The sequence below is a fragment of the Podarcis tiliguerta genome (genome assembly GCF_965153285.1).
Source record: "Podarcis tiliguerta genome assembly, chromosome: 12".
In the NCBI taxonomy this organism is placed as follows: domain Eukaryota; kingdom Metazoa; phylum Chordata; class Lepidosauria; order Squamata; family Lacertidae; genus Podarcis; species Podarcis tiliguerta.
Genome location: NC_139545.1, coordinates 41,492,357 through 41,517,648, shown reverse-complemented (window position 1 = coordinate 41,517,648; position 25,292 = coordinate 41,492,357). Strand labels below are relative to the sequence as shown.

At 42.7% G+C, this 25,292-nt stretch overlaps 2 protein-coding genes across 3 annotated transcripts in view; both read left to right on the top strand.

Moving 5' to 3' along the window:
* The window catches only part of ITGB1 (integrin subunit beta 1), a 76,841-nt gene that overhangs the window by 7,168 nt on the left and 44,381 nt on the right, over window positions 1–25,292 (top strand). The gene's annotated exons all lie outside the window — the stretch shown is intronic.
* LOC310660970 (integrin beta-1-like) lies at window positions 561–25,190 on the top strand. Its single transcript, XM_083406613.1, has 11 exons — window positions 561–792; window positions 1,743–1,898; window positions 2,545–2,640; window positions 3,383–3,472; window positions 4,986–5,126; window positions 5,222–5,424; window positions 6,714–6,952; window positions 8,399–8,621; window positions 14,238–14,330; window positions 22,145–22,279; window positions 25,090–25,190. The coding sequence occupies exons 1-10, from the start codon at window positions 583–585 to the stop codon at window positions 22,161–22,163; spliced, it is 1,470 nt and encodes a 489-aa protein (XP_083262739.1). The 5' UTR covers window positions 561–582; the 3' UTR covers window positions 22,164–22,279; window positions 25,090–25,190.

The following is a 25,292-nucleotide window of genomic DNA, read 5'->3' as shown; positions in this document are numbered from 1 at the left end:
GATTCCCTCCTGCAAGTAATATGCAATACAAAGTGAAAATCAGATTTGGTTTTTTAAATGTCAATGGTGTTTTGAATTGTATGCGGAATGAACCATGGTGGTAGTATAGTTGGAGATGAACCTACTGTGAAAAATTTAGAACCTGATTTTGTTTATGTTTGCTAGACCTTCTTTCAAGAAGGAGAATCTACTTCAACACGATGTGATGATTTGGAAGTTTTAAAAACTAAGGGGTGCCCTCCAGATGAAATAGAAAATCCCAGAGGCTCACAAGCTATGCCGAAAAACAAGGAAGTAACCAATCATGTCAAAGGGGCTGCTGAGAATCTTAAACCGGAAGACATTACTCAGATTCAACCACAGCAAGTGCAATTAAAACTGCGAATAGGTAAGGGTGTCAGATTAACAGTGATGTCTTATTCCTTATGTTCTCACCATTATTCAAGAAATTGACTAGAACTGTCAAAACATTTAGATAGATAGATAGATAGATAGATAGATAGATAGATAGATGATAGATAGATGATAGATAAATAGATAGATAGATGATAGATAGATCTATCATTTGTAGAAAAAACTGTAATGCCTTATATTAGTACTACACCAGCCAAACTCAAGAACCCGTGCACCGTTGACCTTAACTGTACAAGCCCTTTTAGCTACAGGAATGTACTCAACTTTACCAGCGATGGAAATCTGTTCAACCAGCTTGTAGGTGATCAACAGATTTCTGGCAATCTGGATTCTCCTGAAGGTGGATTTGATGCAATAATGCAGGTAGCTGTTTGTGGTGTAAGTGTATTTTCACTTCTTTTGGATATTACTATAAATGCAATTGACTTGTAGACCCTTGGCTGTTATTCAGATTTAATGGATCAAAAGTGTTAATTTAACTTCCTGGACACAAATGTTGAAAAGGTACAATGATAAGCAGTTAAAAGCCAGTGGGGATCCTTAAAAGGCATTCAACCACATGTATACTCATAAGGGTTTGTTTGTTGCAACTCTTGCACAGGAAACAAAAGGCGTGGTCACTGTGTACTCTCTCTCTCTCTCTCTCTCTCTCTCTCTCTCTCTCTTCAACAACAACAAAAGGTTTCAGTCACCAGTCTATGATTTGCAGACTCTCTCTCCTACTGCTTCTAGTCTTGCTCCTATAAAGTCTAGCTGCTGATTTTCAGTTCTAGTAGTTGTTAGCCAGCAGTGTATTCTGAGGGAACCCAGCTCATACCCCACACCACACCTCACCCCAGACACACTTTGCTAGTAAAGATATAGAGCAAAACCCTGGACCAGAACTCTGATCTGGATGCCCAAGTACCATGATGACTGGTGCCAGCAATTTTCAGAGGGAATTGGGAAGGCGACTTCAAGTGTACAAGTAGAATCACGCCCCCTCTCTTGCTTTGAAACTTTCTGAGTCAATCTCCAGTTGCAAAGGTTGCATGGTCATTTCTGCATGCCTCTTGACCTCTATGAATTGTGCTGGAGCACCTGTATCCTAATGCCAACACATCCCAGCTGTCAATTCTGGGTGTGTTCAGGTGGCTTCTTCCCACATTATGTTTTTATGTCATGCACATGTTCCTGAAGCTACTATCAAAACTATACAGTAGTGATGGGAGGAGAGCTTATATTTGCTAAAAAAAAAACCATGGGGATACTGATCACTCATTTTTCAGTTTTCTCTGCTACCATATTCTTTCACAATGATATATATATATATATAATTTCTTTTCAAGTCAAAACTTGGATGGAGAAATGTCACTCGGTTGTTGGTATTTTCTACGGATGCTGGATTTCATTTTGCTGGAGATGGGAAACTTGGAGGAATTGTCTTGCCAAATGACGGGCGATGTCATTTAGATAACAATATGTACACAATGAGCCATTATTATGTAAGTATGCTTAAGAGAATGTTTAATTTTGTGTTTACATGTATGTTACATGTATGTTATTGTGTACGTGTGCCTCTCTCACACACACACATACACGCAAATATACACACGTGTAGAAATAGGAGACAATCCCAGTATACTCCCTCCCCCAATGTAGAAGAATGCTTTGAGAAGAACACCCATTAAAAGTTTAGCTTATAATTTTAAAATAGTAGGGTCTGTAAGCTTTCATGGACCAGTGCTAGCAGAGCTTGTATGTAAAAACATGTAGAGATTTTTAATTTTGATATAGTAGCCTTCACATTTTTCTTCATAGAGGAAAAATGCCAAGTTTGGTTTGCCTATTTTAAAACCAAGTTATCCTACTTTGCTAAAACTCCTTTTCTGAATCCAGAGAGAAACCCAAAAACTGGAGAACATTTATTTAACTGGCAAAATACAAGAAAAAGCCTAAATAATGCTCTGATAAGAATGAAGAATCTGAGAAATAGAGGCTTCTGTTAATGAGAGTTGATGGATTGCTTTTTAAATAATTGTTTTTGACTCTTTTGTTTGCTCTTGCTTATGTTTGTATAGAAAATTGTATATAAGACTGTTATTGTGTGTGAAATTCAAGTATATATAAAATGTAAACTTCATTCTTCAGGATTATCCCTCCATTGCACACCTTGTTCAGAAGCTAAATGACAATAATATTCAGATAATATTTGCTGTTACACAAGAATTTCAACCAGTTTACAAGGTAAGAGCAAGTAACAAAAGCTTCTATAGAGTCCCTTCCCTCACCAGCTGAGATTCCCCAGCCTGAAAATGCCTCCACCCACACGACCAATAGTGCTCTCTAGGCAATAATGGTATTTACCCCCACCCACCCTAGGTGGGAATGTAGAGAGTTGATGGGTTGCAGTTGTCCCACCCCGGTTCTAAGCATGAGTTAGAAACTTGAGAAATTGAATTCTGTATAACTATGGTTTTCTATATGGGACGCGTGTGGTGCTGTGGTCTAAATCACTGAGCCTAGGGCTTTCTGATTGGAAGGTTGGCGGTTCGAATCCCCACAATGGGGTAAGCTCCCGTTGCTCGGTCCCAGCTCTGGGCAACTTCCAACCAAATATTAAAAACAATACAGCATCAGACATTAAAAACTTCCCTAAACAGGGCTACCTTCAGCTGTCTTTTAAAATAAATAGGTACTGCTCCAGCAGGAAGGTAAACAGCGTTTCCATGTGCTGCTCTGGTTTCACCAGAAGCGGCTTAGTCATGCTGGCCACATAACCTGGAAAAACTGTCTGCGGACAAAAGCCGGCTCTCTCGGCGAGTAAAACGAGATGAGCGCCGCAACCCCAGAGTCATTCACAAGTGGACTTAACTGTCAGGGGTCCTTTACCTTTTTTATGGTTTTCTATAAATAGCATTTTGTGTATAGAATAAATGTGCTGCTTATGATTTTAACTGAATGGTTTTCTCACTCTTCTCATGTAAAGGAGCTCAAGAATTTGATTCCAAAATCTGCCGTGGGAACACGCTCTTCAAACTCCAGTAACGTGATTCAACTGATAATTGATGCCTACAATGTGAGTTCAACAGTTTTCATTATCACCACATACACCCAAAGACAACGTGTTTTGTATACAATAAAGGATGAATTTTGTTGTAGACCCCAGTGGGGATCCGGACCTGGCCATATATACATATACACACAAGTCAAGTTTGACAGGTGGACAGGGCCACCCCCTTGTCAATCACCTGATGTTGCAATGGCAATCTTCGCTTGCATGGTTTGAAATCAAATGTATAAGCAAAAAATGTGTGCAGTATTTCTCTGTTGCCATCAGTCAGCTGATTGTCAGCACAGAAGAAACCCTTTGTGCAGTGCTTCTCCCGCACTGATGATCAGCTTCAAAGCACCTTTTACCAAGCCCTGCCTTTACGTGCCCCACACTTGTCACATACAACGTTAGGTGTAGGGCAGGTAGCCATGGCTTGGACTCTTGTGCCAAATGGGGAGGCCTGGCTGGAGGTTCCCCATCCCTTATTTAAGCAAATGAGGTTCTGGGTTGTATATGTAGCATAAAAAGAGTTGGTAGCTTCCCATTCTAGCCACCCAGAGTCCTTGCTCACAGGGCAAGACAGGTTTGAGCAGATTACACTGGTCCTGGCTTGACTGCACTGGCTGTCAGTTTCCAGACCCAGCTCAAAGTGTTGATTTTAACCTATAAAGCCTTAAACAGTCTGGAGTCCTTTTCCAGATGTTTCTGTGTTGTTTATCGGGGGAGGAGTTGGGAGAGGAAAATAGCAGTGCTGATCTAATCAGCAATACAATTTTATCAATCTCTTTTATCCGTTTTGTAAGCTACAATGACGCTGGCTGCACAAAACCCACGAGAAAACGGTAACACTAGTTCAAAACTTGCTGTGTCAAGATACAGAGAAAACTAATACAGTGGTACCTTGGTTCTCAAACTTAATCCGTTCGGGAAGTCCGTTCCAAAATCAAGATGCACTTTCCCATAGAAAGTAATGCAAAATGGATTCATCCGTTCCAGACTTTAAAAAACAACCCCTAAAACAGCAATTTAAAATGACTTTTACTATCTAACGAGACCACTGAACCATAAAATGAAAGCAATAAACAATGTCACACAATCAGTCAGAGGCTGAACTGGGTTCCACACAGTAACAAAAACAAAACAAAAAAAGAGCCACAAAAACAAAAATGCAAAATAAATAGCGAAAACAGACAAAACTCAGCATAACTCTCAAAACGTAAGTGTGGCACTCAAAACGTAGCACGTTCAGCTTCCGGAAAAAGTTCACAAACAGGAACACTTACTTCCGGGTTTGCAGTGTTGGGTTCCAAGTTGTTTGAGTACCAAGGTGTTTGAGAACCAAGGTACCACTGTAGTCCCTTCAGAAATGCACGTTTTAAAAGGACTAGATAGAATCTGTTGAACATGTATCTCTTGCAAGAGAGTATTTTCCAAGTGTTTTTAAGGAACTGTTTGGACATCTGGGAGACCACAGAGTAGATAAAGTTGGGCTGCATGTTCCATTATCCTTCACTAAACTACTTGACTTTTGTGTTAGTCATTGTCTTCAGAAGTCATTCTGGAAAACAACAAACTACCAAAAGAAGTCACAATTGAATATAAATCTTTCTGCAAGAATGGAGTGAATGGTACAGGAGATGAAGGAAGAAAGTGCTCCAACATTTCAATTGGAGATGAGGTAACTTTCTGCATTCTGGAATCGGTGTGCTATTGCTTCACCCCCTCTAATCAGTGTCAAACAATTTACCTATGTACTCTTTATTTTGCTTACAGGTTAGCTTTGAGATTAAAGTAACAGCCAACCAGTGTCCAGAAAAAGGGCAGGGTGAAACCATTAAAATCAAGCCACTAGGTTTCACTGAAGAGGTAGAAATTAATCTGGAGTTCATCTGTGAATGTGAATGTCACAAGGACGGAATTCCAGACAGCCCTATTTGCTCCTATGGAAGTGGAACATTTGAGTGTGGTGCCTGCAGGTAGATAAATATTAATGTTTTTTCTCTCCCTCAGATAAATCTGCTAGGAAATAAAATATCCCTTGACTGTAAATGGCCCAAAGAAATATCCCAGACTAGACACAAATTTAGTTGGAAGACCTTTCCCTGATTCTTCTTGGGTGGAATCAGCGCTGAAGGGAATGTGCTCAGGAGAACCTCCACGTATTCCTCACATGCTTCAGGGTTGAGTCTCGACACTGAAAATAAATGCTTTGGAGAACTTATGAGAGTCCCTATTCTCTGCCACTCCCCTTTTGCTCCTACTTTAAATGGCCCTTCACTCATTTTTTTCATTCATCATTTCTATCCACCACCTGCCTCTCTTTCTCCAAACCTCAACTTTCTCCCAATTCCTACCATATACCTCATTTTCTTTCTCATTTTCCCGTCTCCTGCTATTTCTGCACTGCGTCTTGTTTCTTTCTTAGCCTCTTTCCTTCCTGTGCCACATAATCCTTACACAAAGAGAAGTTGTGTGTCCTTTCTCCTCATATAGGAAAAAACGTATGAATAAAGGGAAGGGAACCCAAGTCAGATCCTTAAGCAAGCATGAAATTTGTATTTTAATGCTGGGCCTTCAGGTACCTTCAGTCATATCATACTAGCCCCTCCTGCCTTCCTTTCCCCCATGAACACCGGCAGCTTATTCCTATGAGGATCTTTAAATTCCCATGTATTTCTAAAAGTAATTTTGACCACACTGTTTTTTTGTTTCATTTTCGTTTTTGAAAAAGCTAGGTACTTTATGGGTGTGTTTTTTTATCTGTTTGAGTCCTGTGGGGAATAAAGTGGGCAGTAAACAAATATATAACTATTATTATTATTATTATTATTATTATTATTATTATTATTATTATTATATAAGTGGTGAATATTAATACTGTTGCAGGCTGATTGGGCCTGTTCTTAAGTGCAATTGTACCAGACCATTCTTCAAGACCTTTCTAGCACAGAAAAATGAATATCTGGTCTGTCAAGCAGGCGTGTGCCTCATTTCACCTTTGGAATAAATTAGCATTTATATTATTTTTACAGCAATTAGTAGCAGCTGCTGTATTAATGAACTTAGTAGAAGATTCATTCAGCAGCTTCCCCAAACTGCTGCTCTTGAGTTTCGGAACATCTGCCTCTAGGATGAATCATGCTCTCGTGAAAGAGACTGTTTCCTGTATCTATGCACCAGTATCTCATCCCACCCACTTTCAATATGTATATAAGGGAAAAGAAAGTTTTAACAGTTTAGTAATGAGAACCATTTTCTGTTTTAGGTGTAAACCAGGACGTATTGGAAAGCTCTGTGAATGCAGCATGGATGAAGTAAACAGTGAAGATATATCAAGCACCTGTAGACGAGCAAACAGTTCAGAAATATGTAGTAACAATGGAGAATGTATTTGTGGACAGTGTGTGTGCAGGAAGCGAGAGAATGCAAATGAGATCTACTCTGGCCGGTTTTGCGAATGTGATAACTTCAACTGTGATCGATCTGATGGCTTGATTTGTGGAGGTAATGAACTGACCCTTTTAAACTGTGAGGATTCAGAAGTTCCTCTGGCGGAAGGGGAATGCTTGGATGCAGTCCTGTATTTATTTCTAAGCATGAGAGCCTAACATTTGGGAGGAGATCTTCTTGGCTTGCGATACTCTGCTGTGCAACACAGTACACAGTAATACTATTAGTAAAAGGAGGGAGGCTTTTTCTGAAGAGAATCATACACTGTAGCCCTTATTATATGCCTTCACAAGACTTTAATTTATAAATTTACAAGAGACATCAAGTAAAAAGCAGGGGTTATGTGGCCTAGAATTCAACCACCAGATCTGGTCCTATCTTACCCAGGCCAAGTTCAGCTGCAGCTTCTCTATCTACAGTGTGTACTTCCTTTGGCCCTTTTTGTTGGTTTCTGTTATTTCCTACTCCTTTTTTCTGAATCATTCCTTTTTGCCTAAAAAAACAAACAAACCTTTTCTTCTCCACTTTTGCTTTTCCTCTTATTTTCTGACTCATGGGGCCAACTGGGAAATGAGTAATCACTGAGCCTACAACTAAGTATTGTCAAAGACCCTAAAGCGAACACCCTATACAGCTGCTCTGGCTGCCACAGGGACTTCCAGTGCCCACAGTGTCTCTAGTTCTTATGATCTGGAAGCAGTACATGCTGGCCATTGCTGTGGTGGGAGCCATTCAGTGGGAGTGCAACTTGAGAGATTACAGAGAGAGCCAAAACTGTCCACTTTGGACAGTACAGGTTAGGAAGATTATATGGGGAGGAACCTGCCAAACACCATTAATCCCTTACCTTTGTGCCAACGTTTGACACTATTTTGAAAGGAGAAAATTCTGATTAGGCGCTCCAAGTGACAGTGCAATCTAAAGTCAGCACTCTCAACAAACTGCCAGTGGACATAGCAGAGTGAGTGGTTAGATAATATCATGCAAGATGAACCTCAAAATTGTTCAGCAACAATGATTTTCTGCCCCTGCTTTCTAAAGGCACATTGTTCCCAGGTTTGCTGGCCTCTGAGGCAGACCAAGGTCTTATGCTCTTCTACAGTCAGATAGATGGTCAAATCATGTATGGCCACAATATGCAAGACCCAACTTTTACCAAATCTCATTCTATGAAAGCACACTCATAGCAGTTCTCCACCAATTTCATAGAAATTTGTAGGGCTACAATGTGGACCTCATATCCTGCAGACAGGACACCATTGTCTCTATAGAGTTGGCCTTTGGAGATTAGTGCTACAGCATGTCCTGTCATTGGAACTGTGGAAGAGACTTGCAGTACTGGATCTTGTGGTTGAAATAGAAGTCAGATGATCTATTCCTTTACCTGGGTGGTAGGAATCAACTTTGAATACCTCTGTCAAATTAAATCAGATTATGGCAATTGTTGATGTTCAATTTCATGTGCTTTATAGAAACTAAATACCTATCTTTTTATTGCAGGACATGGTGAATGTAAATGTGGTGAGTGTGAATGCACAGAAAATTACACAGGCTCTGCTTGTGATTGTTACATGGATACCGCCCCATGTGAAGCTAGAAATGGGCAAATCTGTAATGGCAGAGGAATCTGCAAGTGTGGAGTCTGTAACTGCACAGATCCCAAATTCACGGGGCCAACATGTGAATTGTGCCCAACCTGCCTTGGATTTTTTGCAGAGAGCAAGTAAGGCTTTTGGATTTTTAAATAATAAAATAACTTCCTGCTGGGATATTTGCAAATTGCTCCAGGGGAATTTTTGTGTTCCCCTTTGTACAAGGAGCTGTTTCTTGTGGCCCATGTTTTTGCTTTGCTTTCTCTCTCTCCCCCCCCCCCCCAACAAAATTCTAAAAAAAAAAGTTGGTAATTAGTGTTTTATTATATTGGTTTTCTTGTTGTAAACTGCCTTGGGTTTTTTTTTCTTGGGTATACTGAAGTGTGTAACTTTTCAGTTTAAAAAATAAATAGTGCCTGCACTTGCAGATACCATTTAAAGCCAACTAGTATATCTTAAGGGGACGCGGGTAGCGCTGTGGGTTAAACCACAGAGCCTAGGACTTGCTGATTAGAAGGTTGGTGGTTTGAATCCCCGTGACTGCCAACCTAGCAGTTCGAAAGCACGCCAGAAGTGGCTTAGTCATGCTGTATACCGGCTCCCTCGGCCAATAAAGCAAGTTGAGTGCCGCAACCCCAGAGTCAGTCATGACTGGACCTAATGGTCAGGGATCCCTTTACCTTTACCTTTTTAGTATATCTTAAATCTGTGCAAAAACTGCACTTGTGTGCACCCAGTTATTTCACAGCATTGTAGTTCAGTTGCTGAATACCTATTACTAGAATGTATTAGCAACTCATTTTAAATATGCTAAATTGATTAAAATTGATGGAGCCCGCACACGCGCGGTTTCAAATGCCAATGAGCTCAGGAAGAAGGAGGGAAGGGACTGGAAAACAGCCAAGAAGTGTTCGTCGTGTAATTTCTTCAGTAGAGACTTCGCTCTGGAGCACCAGCTACATCTGTTGCCACTAGATTTCCCCTTGCAGGTGAGCACCATTGATGGCAGGGAACTACTGGGGGGGGGGAGTGACACACCAGACACCACCAATGAGGATGAGGGTTTCTAGGCACACTGAAACCATTGCCTTTCACGTGGCCACACTGGCGGGACCCCCCCCCCCCCAATTATAATGGGAATGATCTGGCTGGCACTCCATGACCCAGTGGTGTCGTGGCATCAACGTTCACTCACCTTTGTGTCAGCTCACTGCTTGGAACGCTGCTGGGAGGGAAGGAACCAAGAATGACTATGGCCAGGGTGGCTGGGGTGACTCTGGAGGAGAAGGGGCGCGTGCCACCGCAGTATGCAGATTTGAAGGAGGTGTTCAGCGAGAGAGAGTCTGACAGGCTGCCCCCCCCCCAGACCATATGACTGCCAAATCAACCTGCTTCCGGGGGTCCAGTTGCCGGTGGGTAAGCTGTATGCCATGTCTGACCAGGAGATGCATGAGTTGACGCAGTTCATAAGGGAATCCAAGGCTGTAGGGGGAAGCCCAGTATTCTTCGTGGACAAGAAACAGTCTAACCAGCCTTGTTTGGTAGTGGATTATAGGCTTGTGAACAGTAGAACAGAACCCGTAGCCTTCCCCATGCCCAGAATTGACGATGTTTTGACGCGGGTGAGGCAGGGCAAAATTTTTACCAAGCTGGACTTTAGGGGGGCATACAGTCTGATCAAAAGGAGAGAGGGAGACGAATGGAAGACGACGATGTTCACCCCCCTGGGGGAGTTTGAATATCTCATCATGCTGTTCGGATTACAAGGGGGCTCCGCCTGCTTTCAAGCCTTTATGCGCCACGTGTTGGGCCCCCTGCTGTACAAGAATTGTGTGGCCTTTTTGGATGACGTTTTAATCTTCTCTGAAAATGAAGCACAGCACGTGAAAGACGTCAGGCAGGTGCTAGAGAGATTGAAGAAACATCAGTTGTGAGTTAAGCTGGAAAAATGCCAATTCCGTGTCCGGGAGGTCGAGTTCCTGGGGTACCGACTGTCGGACAAGGGGCTGGCCATGGATCCGGAGAAGGTGAAAGCAGTGCTGGAATGGAAGACCCCAAAACAAAGAAGGATGTGCAGAGGTTCCTAGGGTTCAGCGACTTCTACAGGAAGTTCATCAAGAACTTCGCTAACTTGGCAGCACCCATAACGGATTGTCTTAGCAGCAAGGAGAAGTTTGTGTGGACCAAGGAAGCGCAGCAGTCCTTTGAAAGGTTAAAGAAGGTGTTCGCCTCTGAGGAGCAGCTCCTGCACGTGGATCCGGGGAAGCCACTGAGAGTGGAGACGGACACTTCAGACCGGGCCATCAGAGCAGTACTGCTGCAACAAGGTTCAGGGGAAGACTGGTGACCTTGTGCGTTTTTCTCCAGGAAACTGAGCAAGTCAGAGCAAAATTACACTGTTTATGACAAAGAATTGCTGGCCATTTACGTGGCCTTTCGGCTGTGGAGACACTTTTTGATTGGGGCACGGCACCAGATCCAGGTCCGAACGGACCACAAGTACCTGGAATACTGGCGGACAGCGTGCATGCTTAACCAGAGACAGGTCAGATGGTCGCAGATGTTCTCACAGTATCACTTCGAAATACAATACGTACCGGGAGGGGGGGGGAAATGTGAGGGCAGACGCACTTTCCAGGAAACCTGAGTACATGGAAGGGGAAGGACCTCCTGTGGCCAGGTACATGTTCCCAGAAGACCGCTGGTCGTGTGGGGGAGCACTGGTAAGGGAGCAAGAACTGGTTGGGCTGACCAGACACAATGAGTTTGCTCAGACTAAAATCAGGGAGCTCAGAGATGGAAAGGGGGGAAATGGGGGGTTTGAGGAAAAAGGAGGGCTCCTGTACTAACCGGGCACTGTATTCGCTGGGAGAGACATTGAGGGCCAAGATACTTAGGCAGCTCCATGACAACCCAACAGCCGGGCATTTTGGGGCAGCATAAGACCATTCTACTAGTCACCAGACAGTTCTGGTGGCATCACAGGGAGGGGTGGGGCTTCCCGGGGAGGGAGGGAGGGGTGACTACCTATCCACGGGCAGAGAAAAGGGAACACTGTAATGAAGCAACGGAAATACTCGGTTCTAGGTGGAGAGGGCACCAGGTAGAGTACTTGGTGGCCTGGGAGGGAGAACCCAGATCCAAAAACACGTGGGTTCCTGCAGAATCCATCACAGAGGGTTATCTGGTGGAAGAATTGCATGGTTTGTTCCCACATAAGCCTAAACCAATAACCAGGTTCCAGGAGGAGGAGTTCGGACCCACGTACGACAAAGGGGACTTTGTAGGTTTCCCTGCCTCAGAAGAGGAGGGCGGGGAGGTGTCCAAGGTAGAAGAATCAGACTGGGAGGTTCAACCAGCGGGAAGGGACCCGAGAGGATGGGAAGCAGCTTTTGAATCCACGGAGGATGACGACGGTTCTTTCTGGGGTTTTCCTGCATCGCCAGCCAACGATATAGAGGAGGAGACGTTCAAAGACCTCACCAGTGGGGAGGGGGGTCTTGAGGAGGGGGTGGATGTCAGGGAACTGCCATCGGCTCAGGGGGAGAAAGGGGAAAAGCCAGATGGATTACAGAGAGCCCCCAAAGATCGTGGGAAGCAGCTCCTCCTCAGCGGAGGAGAGTAACCACGCCTCCAGTGGAGAGGAGCTTCAGGGCTCGGAGGAGGCGAGGCGGTGCCAGGACACCTTGCCTGGGGAGTAAGCTTCCATGCCGAGAGGGGAGGCACAGACTGGGCGTCAAGAAACTACTCTGCTTGGGAAAGTTTAAGGACCGGCCACTCACGGATTCTGCCAGTGAATGAGCCAGCCACGGGAGAGTGGCGCTCTGGACAGATAAAGTTTATTTTGGCATCCAAAGCAAGGCTTCACAGCCGAGCAGGGAGGCATTTGCCTGCTTACTCTCAAGTAGCCCCTTGGAACCCTAACAGGTACCATTCCCCCCCCCCAAGAGATTGAGATTTTTCTGCCTCCAGCGCCTTGTGTCAATGAACTGTTAAACAGATAATGAGCTATAGCCTAACCTCATTTAAATCACAGTGACAGAAGAGTTGCTTGTATTCCTTGCGAATCTGCACTCAAGAATTGCTGAAGGCCTTAGCTGAAACCAAGAAGCAGGATTGAACTCCTTCCTCAGACCTGGTTTATATTTAAGTAAATTATACATATGAGGCAAGAGGACATCTTTACTGAGTTAAAATTCAAATTCTTGCTCCATAAACACATCATTTGTACATGACTTGAACTCCTTATCTAAGACAAGGTCTCACTGGCAGAAAAAAATGCTGCAAACTCAGAGCAGCTGCATCCCAAAAATGTACCTGGATAACAAAAGGCTGTAGAAAGATAGCTTAAGAAAGTGAGCCAAGACAACTGCATGGTGTGGATGAAGGCAAATAAGATGAAGGCAAACAAATGTTTAAGAAATAACTTGTGAATATTATGATTTATAGTGGACCAAATGAGTGCATAAGAGATTTTGCTAGCATGAGGTTCACAGAGAAAGAATGGTTTCTTAGCAATCAAATCATGTCAGATGAATGAAAAAAACTCATATTACAAATATAGTGGAAGAAAGCAGTACAAAAGCTTCAATGAAGAATAATTTGATTCAGGAAGTGCATTTGTGATAAAGGCTACAGAATTTAAACCTTGCAACATTAATCAGATTTAACGTCAATAAATGTAGTGTCTCACATAAAGGACTGCAAAGAATTACTGTATGTATGGCACTGTAATAAATTGAACAGAATATAGAATTGTCTGTTGGAGACCTACAAAAGTTGGCTGATCTTTCATGACACTATAATTGTCTCTTCATGTACTATTTTGTGCATATGTGTGGGTGACGTTCATACACCAGGCAGCAGGCAGCAGCAGAAGTCTACTTTTAAAAATCACATTAGCCAATGTAGGTAGTTTAGTCCAATATCAGACACAGAGTGCTTTTTAAGTGGCATGGGATAACAGCCTTAGTTTGTAATCCTAAACATACTAATTTAGAAGTAATAAAGGTACAAAATTCCAAGTAAGCAATTCTTCTTATCTAAACCCATCCTGATGTCTACGTCAAAAAGCCGACAGCACCTCAGAGCTGCATTGTTCTGTAACATCCATATTAAGAGGTATACAGGCTGCATTCTAACACATTAATGTGGACACATATGCTCCCTCACACAGCTGGTTGTTTTGGTACATCCGCATTAAGAGAATCACAGTTTCTCATAATACTGTGCATATTTTACTGCACACAGTCCTGATGCATTCCAAGATGTGACCATATAAACAGCAGGTATCAGTTGACTATGGCTATGGCTTGTAAGAATCATTCCATTTGCATGAGGAATTCAGTCATTCAAATACAGAGGTACCTCGGGTTAAGTACTTAATTTGTTCCGGAGGTCCATTCTTAACCTGAAACTGTTCTTAACCTGAAGCACCACTTTAGCTAATGGGGCCTCCTGCTGCTGCTGCGCCGCCGGAGCACGATTTCTGTTCTCATCCTGAAGCAAAGTTCTTAACCCGAGGTACTATTTCTGGGTTAGCGGAGTCTGTAACCTGAAGCATCTAACCTGAAGCATATGTAGCCCAAGGTACCACTGTACTCAAGTCTTGTAGGCAATATGCATGTGCTTGAATGTACCAGAGGTTTCATGTGACCAGTCTTAGAATTCAGATTCTGCCCTTCCCATTAGCATTCAGCTAAGCAAAAGATCCACAAGAGACCCTGTCGCCTCTCATTTTCACACAGGGTCACCACGACATCAGAGCAAATGAGCCAATGGCCTCGCCAGAATCAGCAGAAAAGTCAAGAGGTCAAGAGACAGATTGCAAGAGTGAAAAGGTCAGAGAATAAAAAGGGGAAGCTCAACAGCAATCACAGAAAGTATTACAAAGGAGCCAAAAAGTTATTTTTGGAGTTTCAAAATTCCATCTCAGGCAAAAGTATATTCCTTTTAGATTCCCTTGGAGTGGGGGGGATAGTAACAACAATTCAGTAAACACACAGATTGGCTGACTATAAGCATTGAGGTCCAAGGTCATTTCCAGTTTCCCAGAAGAAAAAGAATGTCAAACATATGGGGCCTTTGGCTTTGGAAGCCTCCTGGATACTTCTGTCATTAAATCAGAGAGAAAAGGAGACGGCAGCCAGCTCCTCAGTCAGTAGGAATCAGGCCAAATCTAGAGGAATTCTAAGGATTTTTTTTTCTTTAAATGGGCTTGCACATTTAAGCTACTCCCCAGCCCCTCCTGCCTGCCTGATTGATTTCTCTCTCTCACTTAGACTAAATCATGGTTGATTTTGCATTGCACTTTAAGTGGAGAAAAATTGGAAGTAGCTGTGTTGGTCCATTGAGGGAATGGGGAATCCTTAGTAACAGTAGTGTGGTGCTGCTGGAATCAACTGAAAGGTCACAAAAGAAGTGAGCAAGCTTCCAGATTTGTCAGCCGTCGCCAGGAGGCTGGATCTTAATCATAAACGGGGCGGGTGCACTGAGCAAGACCAAAAGAAAAAGGCCTCATCTGCGGGAGAGTTTCAAAGCACAAACTCCAACTGCACAAACTCCCTATCTGACACCTCACACTAAAAAAATAAAGGCAGGTCAAACACAAAGCGTCCTTTGTTCCTTGCTTATCCCCTGTAACAGTGGCAGTTTCTCCATAGGAGCCTCTAGTTCTTATCTCATTTCTGAATCTCACTTTGTTCAATAACCAACAGGTGCAAAACCAGGAATACTTTAAGGGTATTTACAAGGATGCTACGCCCTCTTACAATGTCCCTGGGCAGATGTGGATACAAACACACCCATTGCCCAGGCTGCTGTTTTCTTCTGTTTTCAAATGGACAGAAGAAATGCAGAATTTCAAATGCAGAATCATTCGGCAATGAGTTGTTATGTTCCCAAGAAGTCCTTTTCCTCAGGGGGTGGGGATATTCAATAGAACTAGATTGTATGTGGACTTGTGGACTATATAGGGGGTGGGACACACCAAGTATTCTGTCCCCAATGATTTTAAAATAAAATGTGTATACATAGCCTAATTTCTTATAAGGGATTTCTAAAAAAACAAAGTTTGCTTTAACCGAAACAAGGTTTGACAGTCTGGATTATAAATGGCCAGTGTGGCAGGGCTAAACTTAGAGAGGACTATTCTGAGAGAAAAATGACCTGTAAAGGAAGAGATAAGTTCCTCTCCCCACACTCCTCAACTTCCGATCTAGATTGCAGTTCTGCACAGCTGCTTTTGGTTAAAAACAATGTCCCTTGAAGAAAACAAGTTGATCCTGAGGGAGAAAGAAGTAGACTGATGGCCCAGAGTCCCCCAGAGGCTAGGCAGGGATTCGAACTGGGCCTTGTACTTCCTAAGTCTGCATCTTTTCTATTTGTTTCATTTGGCCAGTCCTATGCTTATATTGGATTCCATGTGCTGTTGTTCCTCATAAATGTACATTTTTTTTATTTTAAAAAAACATCAGTAGCTATTTAAAAGCCAGAAAGGAATCCGTGAAAGGAATTCTAAGGCAGCATTTAGTAGTAAAGCAGCTGAGAGTATGTAGCAAAAGCATCGCATACCAGTGTGGTGTTAAGTGTTGGACAGGGTGCTGGGAGACTAGGGTTCAAATCCGCACTCAGCCATGAATATCACTGGGTGACCTTGGGCCAGTCACTATCTCTCAGCCTAACCTACCTCACATGGCTGTCGCAGGGATTAAATGAGGTGGGAGAGAACCATGCGCACCATTTGCACTCCTTGGAGAAAAAGCAGGGATAGACATGAAATAAATAAATAACACCTCCCACACACATTACAAGTGCAGAGTTTACTTTACACGTCAGTGAGAGCTGTGAAGCCCCCTGTACCTGTGGCGCTCCCTACACTTAGCTTGATTGCAGCCAATAATGCCTTTTAAAAATTGCATTGTTTCTTTCCTTTATCGGTTTTATTGCTGTGAAATTTCTCCCCCCAATTTCTTAGCGTTTCATAAAGACAATTAACAATGTTTCCCTTCAGATGCTTTTATTTCCATGCATATCATATTAATTTTACATTTAGCAATGGCACTGTACTAAAACATGCAGATAATGAATTTTTGCAGATTATGATAATGTTAGCAGTTTTTGCTGTGGAGTATCATGTACAAATTAGCACTGATTGTCTACCTTTCACCAATCAGGTAAAAAAATTAAAAGAGGGGCAGCGGAAACAGCCCTTATATTCATTCTTGGGAAATTGATCAGTTCTTTTCTATGCCATCTTGGCTGCAAATCCTGGAAGACGTGCTCTGTGCCTTGCAGGCCTTTTCCCACCTGGCCTGGGAAGTTGGGGCACTGACTCTAGCTGCAAAAGCTGAAGCTGCTGAACAGATTCTGGGGCTAGGGTACTGTTTAGGGGGTTTTGTTGGTGGGGAGGGGTTGCTGTTCAGTTTTTTGCATCTTTATATTAGATCTCGTGATTTATGTGGAAATTGTTCAGTTTGGTTGTGTATTTTTTAATGTTTTCTTTATTGTTTATGACTATTTTTGTTATGTTTATGTGCATACGGTTCTGGAATTTTTTTTCATATATAATTTTTTATTAGTTTTTTTAACATATCATTTTCAACAGTAATTAAACATACTTTTACATATTATTCAAATTTTTGACTTCCATCAATCCTGTCTGAAAATTTTCCAATCTAATCTCTCAGTATGCATTTCTTATCTTCCCTATTACATTTCAAACTCATAACCAATATCTCTATCTTTTTCTACTTTGTAGCACTTCGTATATTTCTCCTTACAAAACTTCTTGTAGTCCTACTAACGTAATTTGCTGATTACAGTTGCTCTTCAAATAATTCTTATACTTCTTCCAATTTTCTGTAAATCTCTGGTCCCGCAGGTTTCGAATCCTTCCTGTCATTTTGTCCAATTCTGCATAGTCCATTAATTTCGTCTGCCATTCTTCTTTCGTCAGAATTTCTTCTTGTTTCCATTTCTGGGCTCACAGTACTCTTGCCACATATGGTTCTGGAATTTAATCAGAAGGAGTCAGAGACAAGGAAAAAGAATGCAGTCCTAAGTAGATTGGCTGAAAATAAGTCACATTGAACTCAATGGGACTTCCTTCCATGTTTGCACATTTAGAACTGGGCTGTACAAATCCAAGAAAGATGCTAATGAAGGAGGGAATGTACCAAGTATTGGAGACTGTAAATGGCATATGCAATCATAAGGGGGTAAGAATCCCCAGACTAGGGATCCAGCAGTTTAGAATGATTTCCACACTGTTCTTCGCCACCCATGTGATTCCTGCATTGCAGGGGTTGGATGATGCTCGGAGTTCCCTCCAACTCTTTAATTCTTTGATTCTATGAAATGTACAGCTGTTGCTCGTCTCTTTCCAAGACCCCGAAGAACTTTCCTCAAAGGACTGGTTGTGCTGCTGTTTTCACAGTACTCAAACTACATTGTTTTGTGGTTGTGATTCAGGAAATGCTATTTCCTTTCTCTCCACGGCTATTGTGAATGCTGCATTGAATGTGGCTTTATGACTTCTGCACTCATCCATGTGCTAAAACATGCATCATGTGATGCTAATTCCTTCCACACATGTGTGCTATTATGTGAACTCTTTGAAAGCAAGTTTTCCACATTGTATCACTCATGAATGAGAGCACTCCTACGGCTATTTTTAAAAGGTCGAAAACTAGCAAGGTTGCCCACTCCCAACACAGGAATGCTTTATGTTTTTGTAGGCATTTCTTTCACTTTTTAAAAATGTAATTGTTAAAACTGGCTACATGTTTTCCCCTCTCCAGTGTTTGCCCAGGCTCACATTCCCTCACTGTTTTTATATAACAGTGAAGAAACAGAAGTTGATCTATTTCCTCTGGAGTGAAGCTATTCCATTAACTGTACAAAGTGATAGGATCAATCAGCTCTAGAATATATTTGCCACAAGTACAAAAATGCAGGATTTTAAATCATTTGGACTTAACAGGGAAATTTGGGCCAACTACCAAAGGCAGAGGAAACCTGAAAATTATCAGACTGTGGAACACATTCAAGAAAAATGCTGTGTCTCATCTGTTGGGTCATTTAGAACAAAGCCCTGGAGAGAGTCTTCTCTGTGCAATAATCCTGCTCTGGCAAATGTATGGAAAAGATGACCTAATGCTCAGGATTCAAAGTACCATAGAGAGAAATGAATTATGCTGTATTATTGCAAAGCACTCAAGACGTCTGTTGCATTCTGCCCAGGGATGGAAAAATTATGTGCTGTATAAATGCTTACCATTTAAGGCTGCAATGTCAAGCTGCATACTCTGAAACTGTTCTGCTGCCTTCTGCTCTTGAGTTAGTGATTTGAGGTTGTCCCCTTAAGCCTAAATCTCACTACCTGGCTTTTCGAGAGAGCTGGAAAGAGTCTTTCCCCTATGTAACCTGTCACATTAATTTCAGGATTATTCAGAGCAACAGAATTGAAGGAGATACAGCCTGATATTATGGACAACAGTCTGACGGCACTGTTGTTGTTGTTGTTTAGTCGTGTCCAACTCTTCGTGACCCCATGGACCAAAGCACGCCAGGCACTCCTGTCTTCCACTGCCTCCTACAGTTTCGTCAAACTCTGACAGCACTACTTCTGCTAAAACAGTATCCTGGGCAATGCAGCACAAGTTGGAAAAAACTTCATGTTCAAGGGTAGTAAACCTTTGACTCTGACAGAGGCATCAGTTTGGGCACTTTTGCAGATTTATTACTGGTCCAGTGGACCAGTGATTTAATGGTCTTATGTTCTTAAACAGGTCCAATGGAAAATGTAAACATTTACATGACTGGGCAAGTTCCACCACTGCTGATAATTTTTTGCCCGTTGATTTGTGAATGAGTGCTGCAAATGCCTCAGTGTAATGGTTTATAGGAGGTACCCAATCTTTTTGGGCCCAAGGGCCCAGTGGGAAATTTAAAGAGCTATTGAGGGCACCACAAGATGCCCATTTCACAAAAGAAAAACTGGTGACGCTCAGAGCTGCTTCCTAACAGACAAAACACCAACACACCCATCCAAAAAATACAGCCCCAATCAAACAACAAGAATGTCAAAAATACACAGTTTTTAAAATAAAAAACTGGACCTTAGTGGCTTCCAAGAAGCATATCTGAGTGTGTTGTGGTGCTTGCAGGCACCACATTGTGGGCCCCAGGTTGATAGCAATTTCCCTTCACCTTTTTGTGTCTTAATTTTAGCACATACATGAGGCTTATTACAAAACTTAAAATGAATTATGGTACTACTGGAGCAAGCCCACCTTAGGTAAAACCCAGTTGAAGCAAAATGGTTTAGGTGGTTGGTATGCTGTATTTTGGACACGGGTGGCGCTGTGGGTAAAACCTCAGCGCCTAGGGCTTGCCGATTGCATGGTCAGTGGTTCGAATCCCCGCGACGGGGTGAGCTCCCATCTTTCGGTCCCAGCTCCTGCCCACCTAGCAGTTCGAAAGCACCCTTAAGTGCAAGTAGATAAATAGGTACCGCTTTATAGCAGGAAGGTAAACGGCGTTTCTGTGTGCTGCGCTGGTGCTGGCTCGCCAGAGCAGCTTTGTCACGCTGGCCACGTAACCCAGAAGTTACCCCAGCCTCTTAAGTGAGATGGGCGCACAACCCTAGAGTCGGACACGACTGGCCCGTACGGGCGGGGGGGGTACCTATGCTCTATTTTAAGGGGCGCGGGTGGCACTGTGGGTTAAACCACAGAGCCTAGGACTTGCCGATCAGAAGGTTGGCGGTTCGAATCCCCACGACGGGGTGAGCTCCCGTTGCTCGGTCCCTCCTCCTGCCAACCTAGCAGTTCAAAAGCACATCAAAGTGCAAGTAGATAAATAGGTACCGCTCCAGCGGGAAGGTAAACAGCGTTTCCATGTGCTGCTCTGGTTCGCCAGAAGCGGCTTAGTCATGCTGGCCACATGACCCGGAAGCTGTACACCGGCTCCCTCGGCCAATAAAGCAAGATGAGCACCGCAACCCCAGAGTCGGTCACGACTGGACCTAATGGTCAGGGGTCCCTTTACCTTTATGTTGTATTTACTGCCATTGTATCACCGTGCTGTGTTCAAAATCCAACTAAAGCTTAGGCAAGTATAGATTAGGGCAGTGGCTGTCCATTTGGTCTTTGTAAAACCACAGTGTGGCGTCAGAGCATGCTGGCTGACTGAAGGTATAGCTGTGGCACAGTTATACACCACAGCTGTCAAGCCAGCTGTCACAAAGGTTGCAGGTTTGATCCCCGTGTGGGACAGCTGCATATTCCTGCACTGCAGGGGGTTGGACTAGATGATCCTCAGGGTCCCTTCCAACTCTGATTCTGATTCTATGAAATACAACCAAAGTCCCCTTTGCTTCATATTTTTTCTTTCCTTCAAAATATGTGCGTTGCTTACTTTCAGGGAGAAAATATTTCAATGTAATACCTTTAGCTGTTCTTATCAGCACAACATGTCAAGGCAATTTCACTTTTTACGAGAACAGACTTGCTGGCCTGACTAATCTGCCATGCAAAACGGTTTATGTCTGCAAGCTGAGATGTCCTTCCGCTGCTGACCCACTGCCATTACGAAAGTATATTTTGGGATGTTAGCAGACTGCATCAGAAAGTACACCATTGTAAAGCAAGCAGTTAATGTGCAGCCATCTGAAGGCAGACTAAATGTGAATGCCTGTTTTACAACTTTTTAAAGGCAGTTTTGTGACACAGCCATGATACTGGACAGTAGTAACACATTCTCTTTTGTTTTTAAAGAAAAAGATTAAAACCTGTATAATCTGAAACCTATGTCAAAAATGCCAGTTCCAAAAGTATGATTAAAAGCTTCCCTCTTAGGGCTGAACTACAGATTAAACAAAAGATCCATGGCTGGGTGCTGTGCATGTCATGTTGAGTTCCTTGCAGGAAAGATTGGCTATACATGTAGTAATAAATAGGCAGATATTATTGCCAATAGAATTGGCGGCTGAGGCTTTGGAGGGAGAACATAAGAAGAGCCTGAACCGGGCCAATTTTCCATCAAACCCAGCATCCTGTTCTTAGAGTGGCCAACCAGATGCCAGCAGGAAACATGGAAGCAGGATCAAACTGCAAGAGCACTCTCCCCCTTGTCTTTGGATTCCAGCTATTGTACTGGTATTCAGAAGCATTGCTTGCTCCAATGGTGGAGTCAGAACAAGCCATCATAGCTAATAGCCATTGATAGCCCTATCCTCCATGAATTTGTCCGACCCTCTTTTAAACCTATCCACTGCCTCCTGTGGAACTGATTTCCATAGTTTCAACCATGCATTGCACAAATAAGTGCTTTCTTTTATCTGTCCTGAATTTTCCAACTTTCAGCATCCATGAATTCTAGTGATTTGAGAGAGGGAGAAACATGCATCATTTCCCCAGCTTCTATTTCCCCTTTTCCTCTCCACCTTTTCCTCTCCCATTCCTCCCAGGGGAGTCACTCTGTTCCCTAAAACCCTAGGTCACTTTGGTTGCCATTTTCTGCCCCTTTTCCAGCTCTGTAATATTCTTAAGAGAAAGGCTCTTAAGAGATGATAAACAAACACTTGAAAAGTAGGGTGGAGGTGTGAATGTTGTGAATGCAGCTCACCTATTTCAATCCCCTTGCTTCGCAGCTGCCAAGCAAAGCGATGAGTCTTTGCTCCAAAAAGATCTCACAGCCCTACCTACATGCAGTGACAGGAAGCAACAGGAAATGGACAGAGGCAAGAAAGTGATTCAGCATTTATCAGAATGAAAGAATGTTGAGGGTAAAGAATAATTTTATTTATACTGTAATAAAAAAAACCCAAACCTGGAAGTTATTCTCTTTAAATTAGCAGGCCCTTCTTCACCCTAATGGTGGAACTTAAAGGCGTTAGACAGAGTGTAACTTTCCCTTTTCTGCTTACATAATTGCCACAGGGATAAAGGAGCAAATCACATCAAATGCACATCCAGGTCTCCTTGCCAGAATGGTAACAATAGTTGTTTTCAGGCACTAAGTATATGTGAATAATAAACTATTGCAGGGGATACACTGAAGCTCTGACCTCCCCTTCCCTCATTAGAATACAGATGCTCATTAGAATATAGAGAGGCAGGGTTCCTGATCATGTGCAGAGAGCTGTAGATGTGTACAGCTGGATGCTATGAAACTTCTAGTGAATACATGTGGGGATAAACCATCCCCACCCACATTTGTTATCCATGGATTTAGCATAGCTCAAGAGGGGCAAATATGGTGCCTTAAAGGCTAAGAAATTTATGATAACCCACATTTTCCCTAGGCAACAGCCTGATTCATCAGATGCAGCTGAGGAAGTAGGCTATAGCATAAAGGAGCTCATGCCACAATCAGCTGTTGTAACTGCAGTGCCCAAGCTGCAACAAACTGGCATGGCTCTGCTTCTGAAATAACAGGAAAATTAGTGCCAAGGTATGTGTAATATTGGGAAACCCTTGAATGATCTCCCAACTTTCTTTTTCAGATAAACACTGCTGCAGGGAGAAGAGAAAGGTCCTAATTTGGTCAAGGAAGTGGCATAAGGGCTGGGTGTGTTTAATCCTCCCTGCTCTCTTTTCCCCGTGCTTCCTGGGAGAGAAAAAAAATACAGGAAGAAATATAAACTAGCGAGCATCAATTCTGAGCAGCAAAAAGCTTCAGGGAACGTTAAAAAGCTCCATCCTCATTGCTCCTTCCCCAGTCCAATGAGCAGAGGGGCCTCCCCCACGGATATATTTAGCTAAAACAAAAAACCAGAACAAAACATCAAGAGACCAGTCACAGATCTCTTCTGGCAAAACACATAGTTTGGCCCTGAGTTTCTAGCACACTAAAGGCTTTGCGTCAGGAGTTTGATTCTCTTTCCACCCGTGTCAAATTCCATATACAGACATAATCTGGAGTGCTGCTTCATGCAGAGAGATTCTACTGCCCATAGACTAGCGCTGGAGAGTAAATACTCAGTGCACTCTAATTTCATTGTACTGTATTTTCTTGCTGAATTCTCCCCACAACCACCGCCAATTCTGCTGGAAATCCTTGTTGGGTGTCTCCTTCTGCACCCAAGATAAACAAACTGTATAACAGATACAGTAGATTTCTGATCTGTTCCCTGCATAAACTTCAATTTAAAGAGCCCTCAATTTTACTGGTACTGTACATTATCATCCCCACGTGATTTTTTTAAAAAATTACTTAAATCATCCATCCCTGAAGATTTCAGAGTGACTTGAAAGTTTTTATTACCATTTTGTATGCTAAAAGGCCCTACTTGGAGTAGGACCAGGGACCCCCAGGTTCAAATCGCCACCAAATTACACACAAGGCTTGGTGTGTAACCTTCAGCTAGTCACTATCTTTCAGCCTAGGCTACCTTGCAGGGTTGTCATAAACAAAGAATTGGGAGGAGAACCATGAACTCCACCCAGAATTTGTCAGATGAAGGGCAAGATAAAAACTGAGTGGGAAAGCAATGAATTAATTGCTCAGTGAGCCTTATCTGCACTACCCTTTCTCACTGGAGCCTCCAGTTTCTTCTTTTTGACATTCCTTTTGTCCATCTACATGTTTCCCAACCTAGCATCTGAGATATCTAGCACATTCATCCCTCCTCTTGTTTTGCTAATGGAAGGAGCAGCACACTAACTCACAGGCCTTGCTTTTACTCTGGGAAGTGAAATGTGGATTTAGAATTAACCTTCCTTGCCTGGCAGTCAGTGTCACTGTTTTGCGAGCTAGAGTCCAAAGTGATTTGGTTTGCTTTCTTTGCAGTTTATACAAGTTCAAGTCAAATTCTTCTCTAAGCTATGCAGCTCATGGGGGTGAGGGAGCTAAGTCATTCTGGCTGTGTCCATGGGCCCCTATCAAAAAAATAAAAATAAATACATAGCAAACTGAGGTTCTGCCCCCTCCCTAACAAAAGGCCTGTCCCCACTAACAAAAATCCTGGCTACGCCCATGGCTGTGTCTGTGTTTGTGAATAATAATGGATCTGTACAGCCGCCTGCATTTTTGGTATGTGGCTTAGGGGGCAGCCATGACCTTTCTCCTGCACTTTGAAATTCACTATTAAACCACTGAGAAGTAGGATATGGTTGCAGAAGGCAAACATGGGGCAGGATATTTGAACTCCTATTGTTTCTTTGTTTGTTTAATAAAATGTGCATGTCACTTGATTGTAGAAAAAAATCTCAAAGAGGTTTAAAAGAGAAGCCATGCAGGGACATGCTCTTTTCGATGATTCATTTTTTTATTAAGATTTTAAACAAAGACCCTGCTACAGCTTATTTTATTCTTTGGCAACACATTCAATAGTGCTGCCCTGGCTTGCAAGGTCACGATGACACACCCATTGGACAGAGAATGCCCTTGGGCTATTCTTTTGTTCCCTATCTGCATACTTCTATATTGCAGAAACACCGTTATTTTTAAAAGAAGACCAGAAACAATTGATTCAGTGGTTTAAAAACTGGTAACAGGGACATGATAGCTGAAGTTAGTACAGTATCCATTTAATAGTTTCCTTTAAAATAGATTTAGAATGGTGGTGCATTTTCTGATCCTTGTTCCTTTCAGTTCCTGGATATCCTCTTCCATTACAGTAAAGTAGAAAACCAGGAACCTTATATTTGTATGTCTAACCAACATTAAGGAAGTAAAACATCTGGAAGGACTGAAACTCCTAAGTCATCGCTAACCTTTCTCCAACATTTGAGGAAACTGATTTCAAGAGCCCCCCAAAATTTATTCATTTTTATTGGGTAAACATTAGATAAACA

Coding starts and splice junctions, on each gene's coding strand:
- LOC310660970 (XM_083406613.1), top strand. CDS start 583: ATGCCTTATATTAGTACTACACCAGCCAAACTCAAGAACCCGTGCACC. Junction 793..1,742: donor TGCAGGTAGCTGTTTGTGGT/GTAAGTGTATTT, acceptor TTTCTTTTCAAG/TCAAAACTTGGATGGAGAAA. Junction 6,953..8,398: donor TGATGGCTTGATTTGTGGAG/GTAATGAACTGA, acceptor TTTTTATTGCAG/GACATGGTGAATGTAAATGT.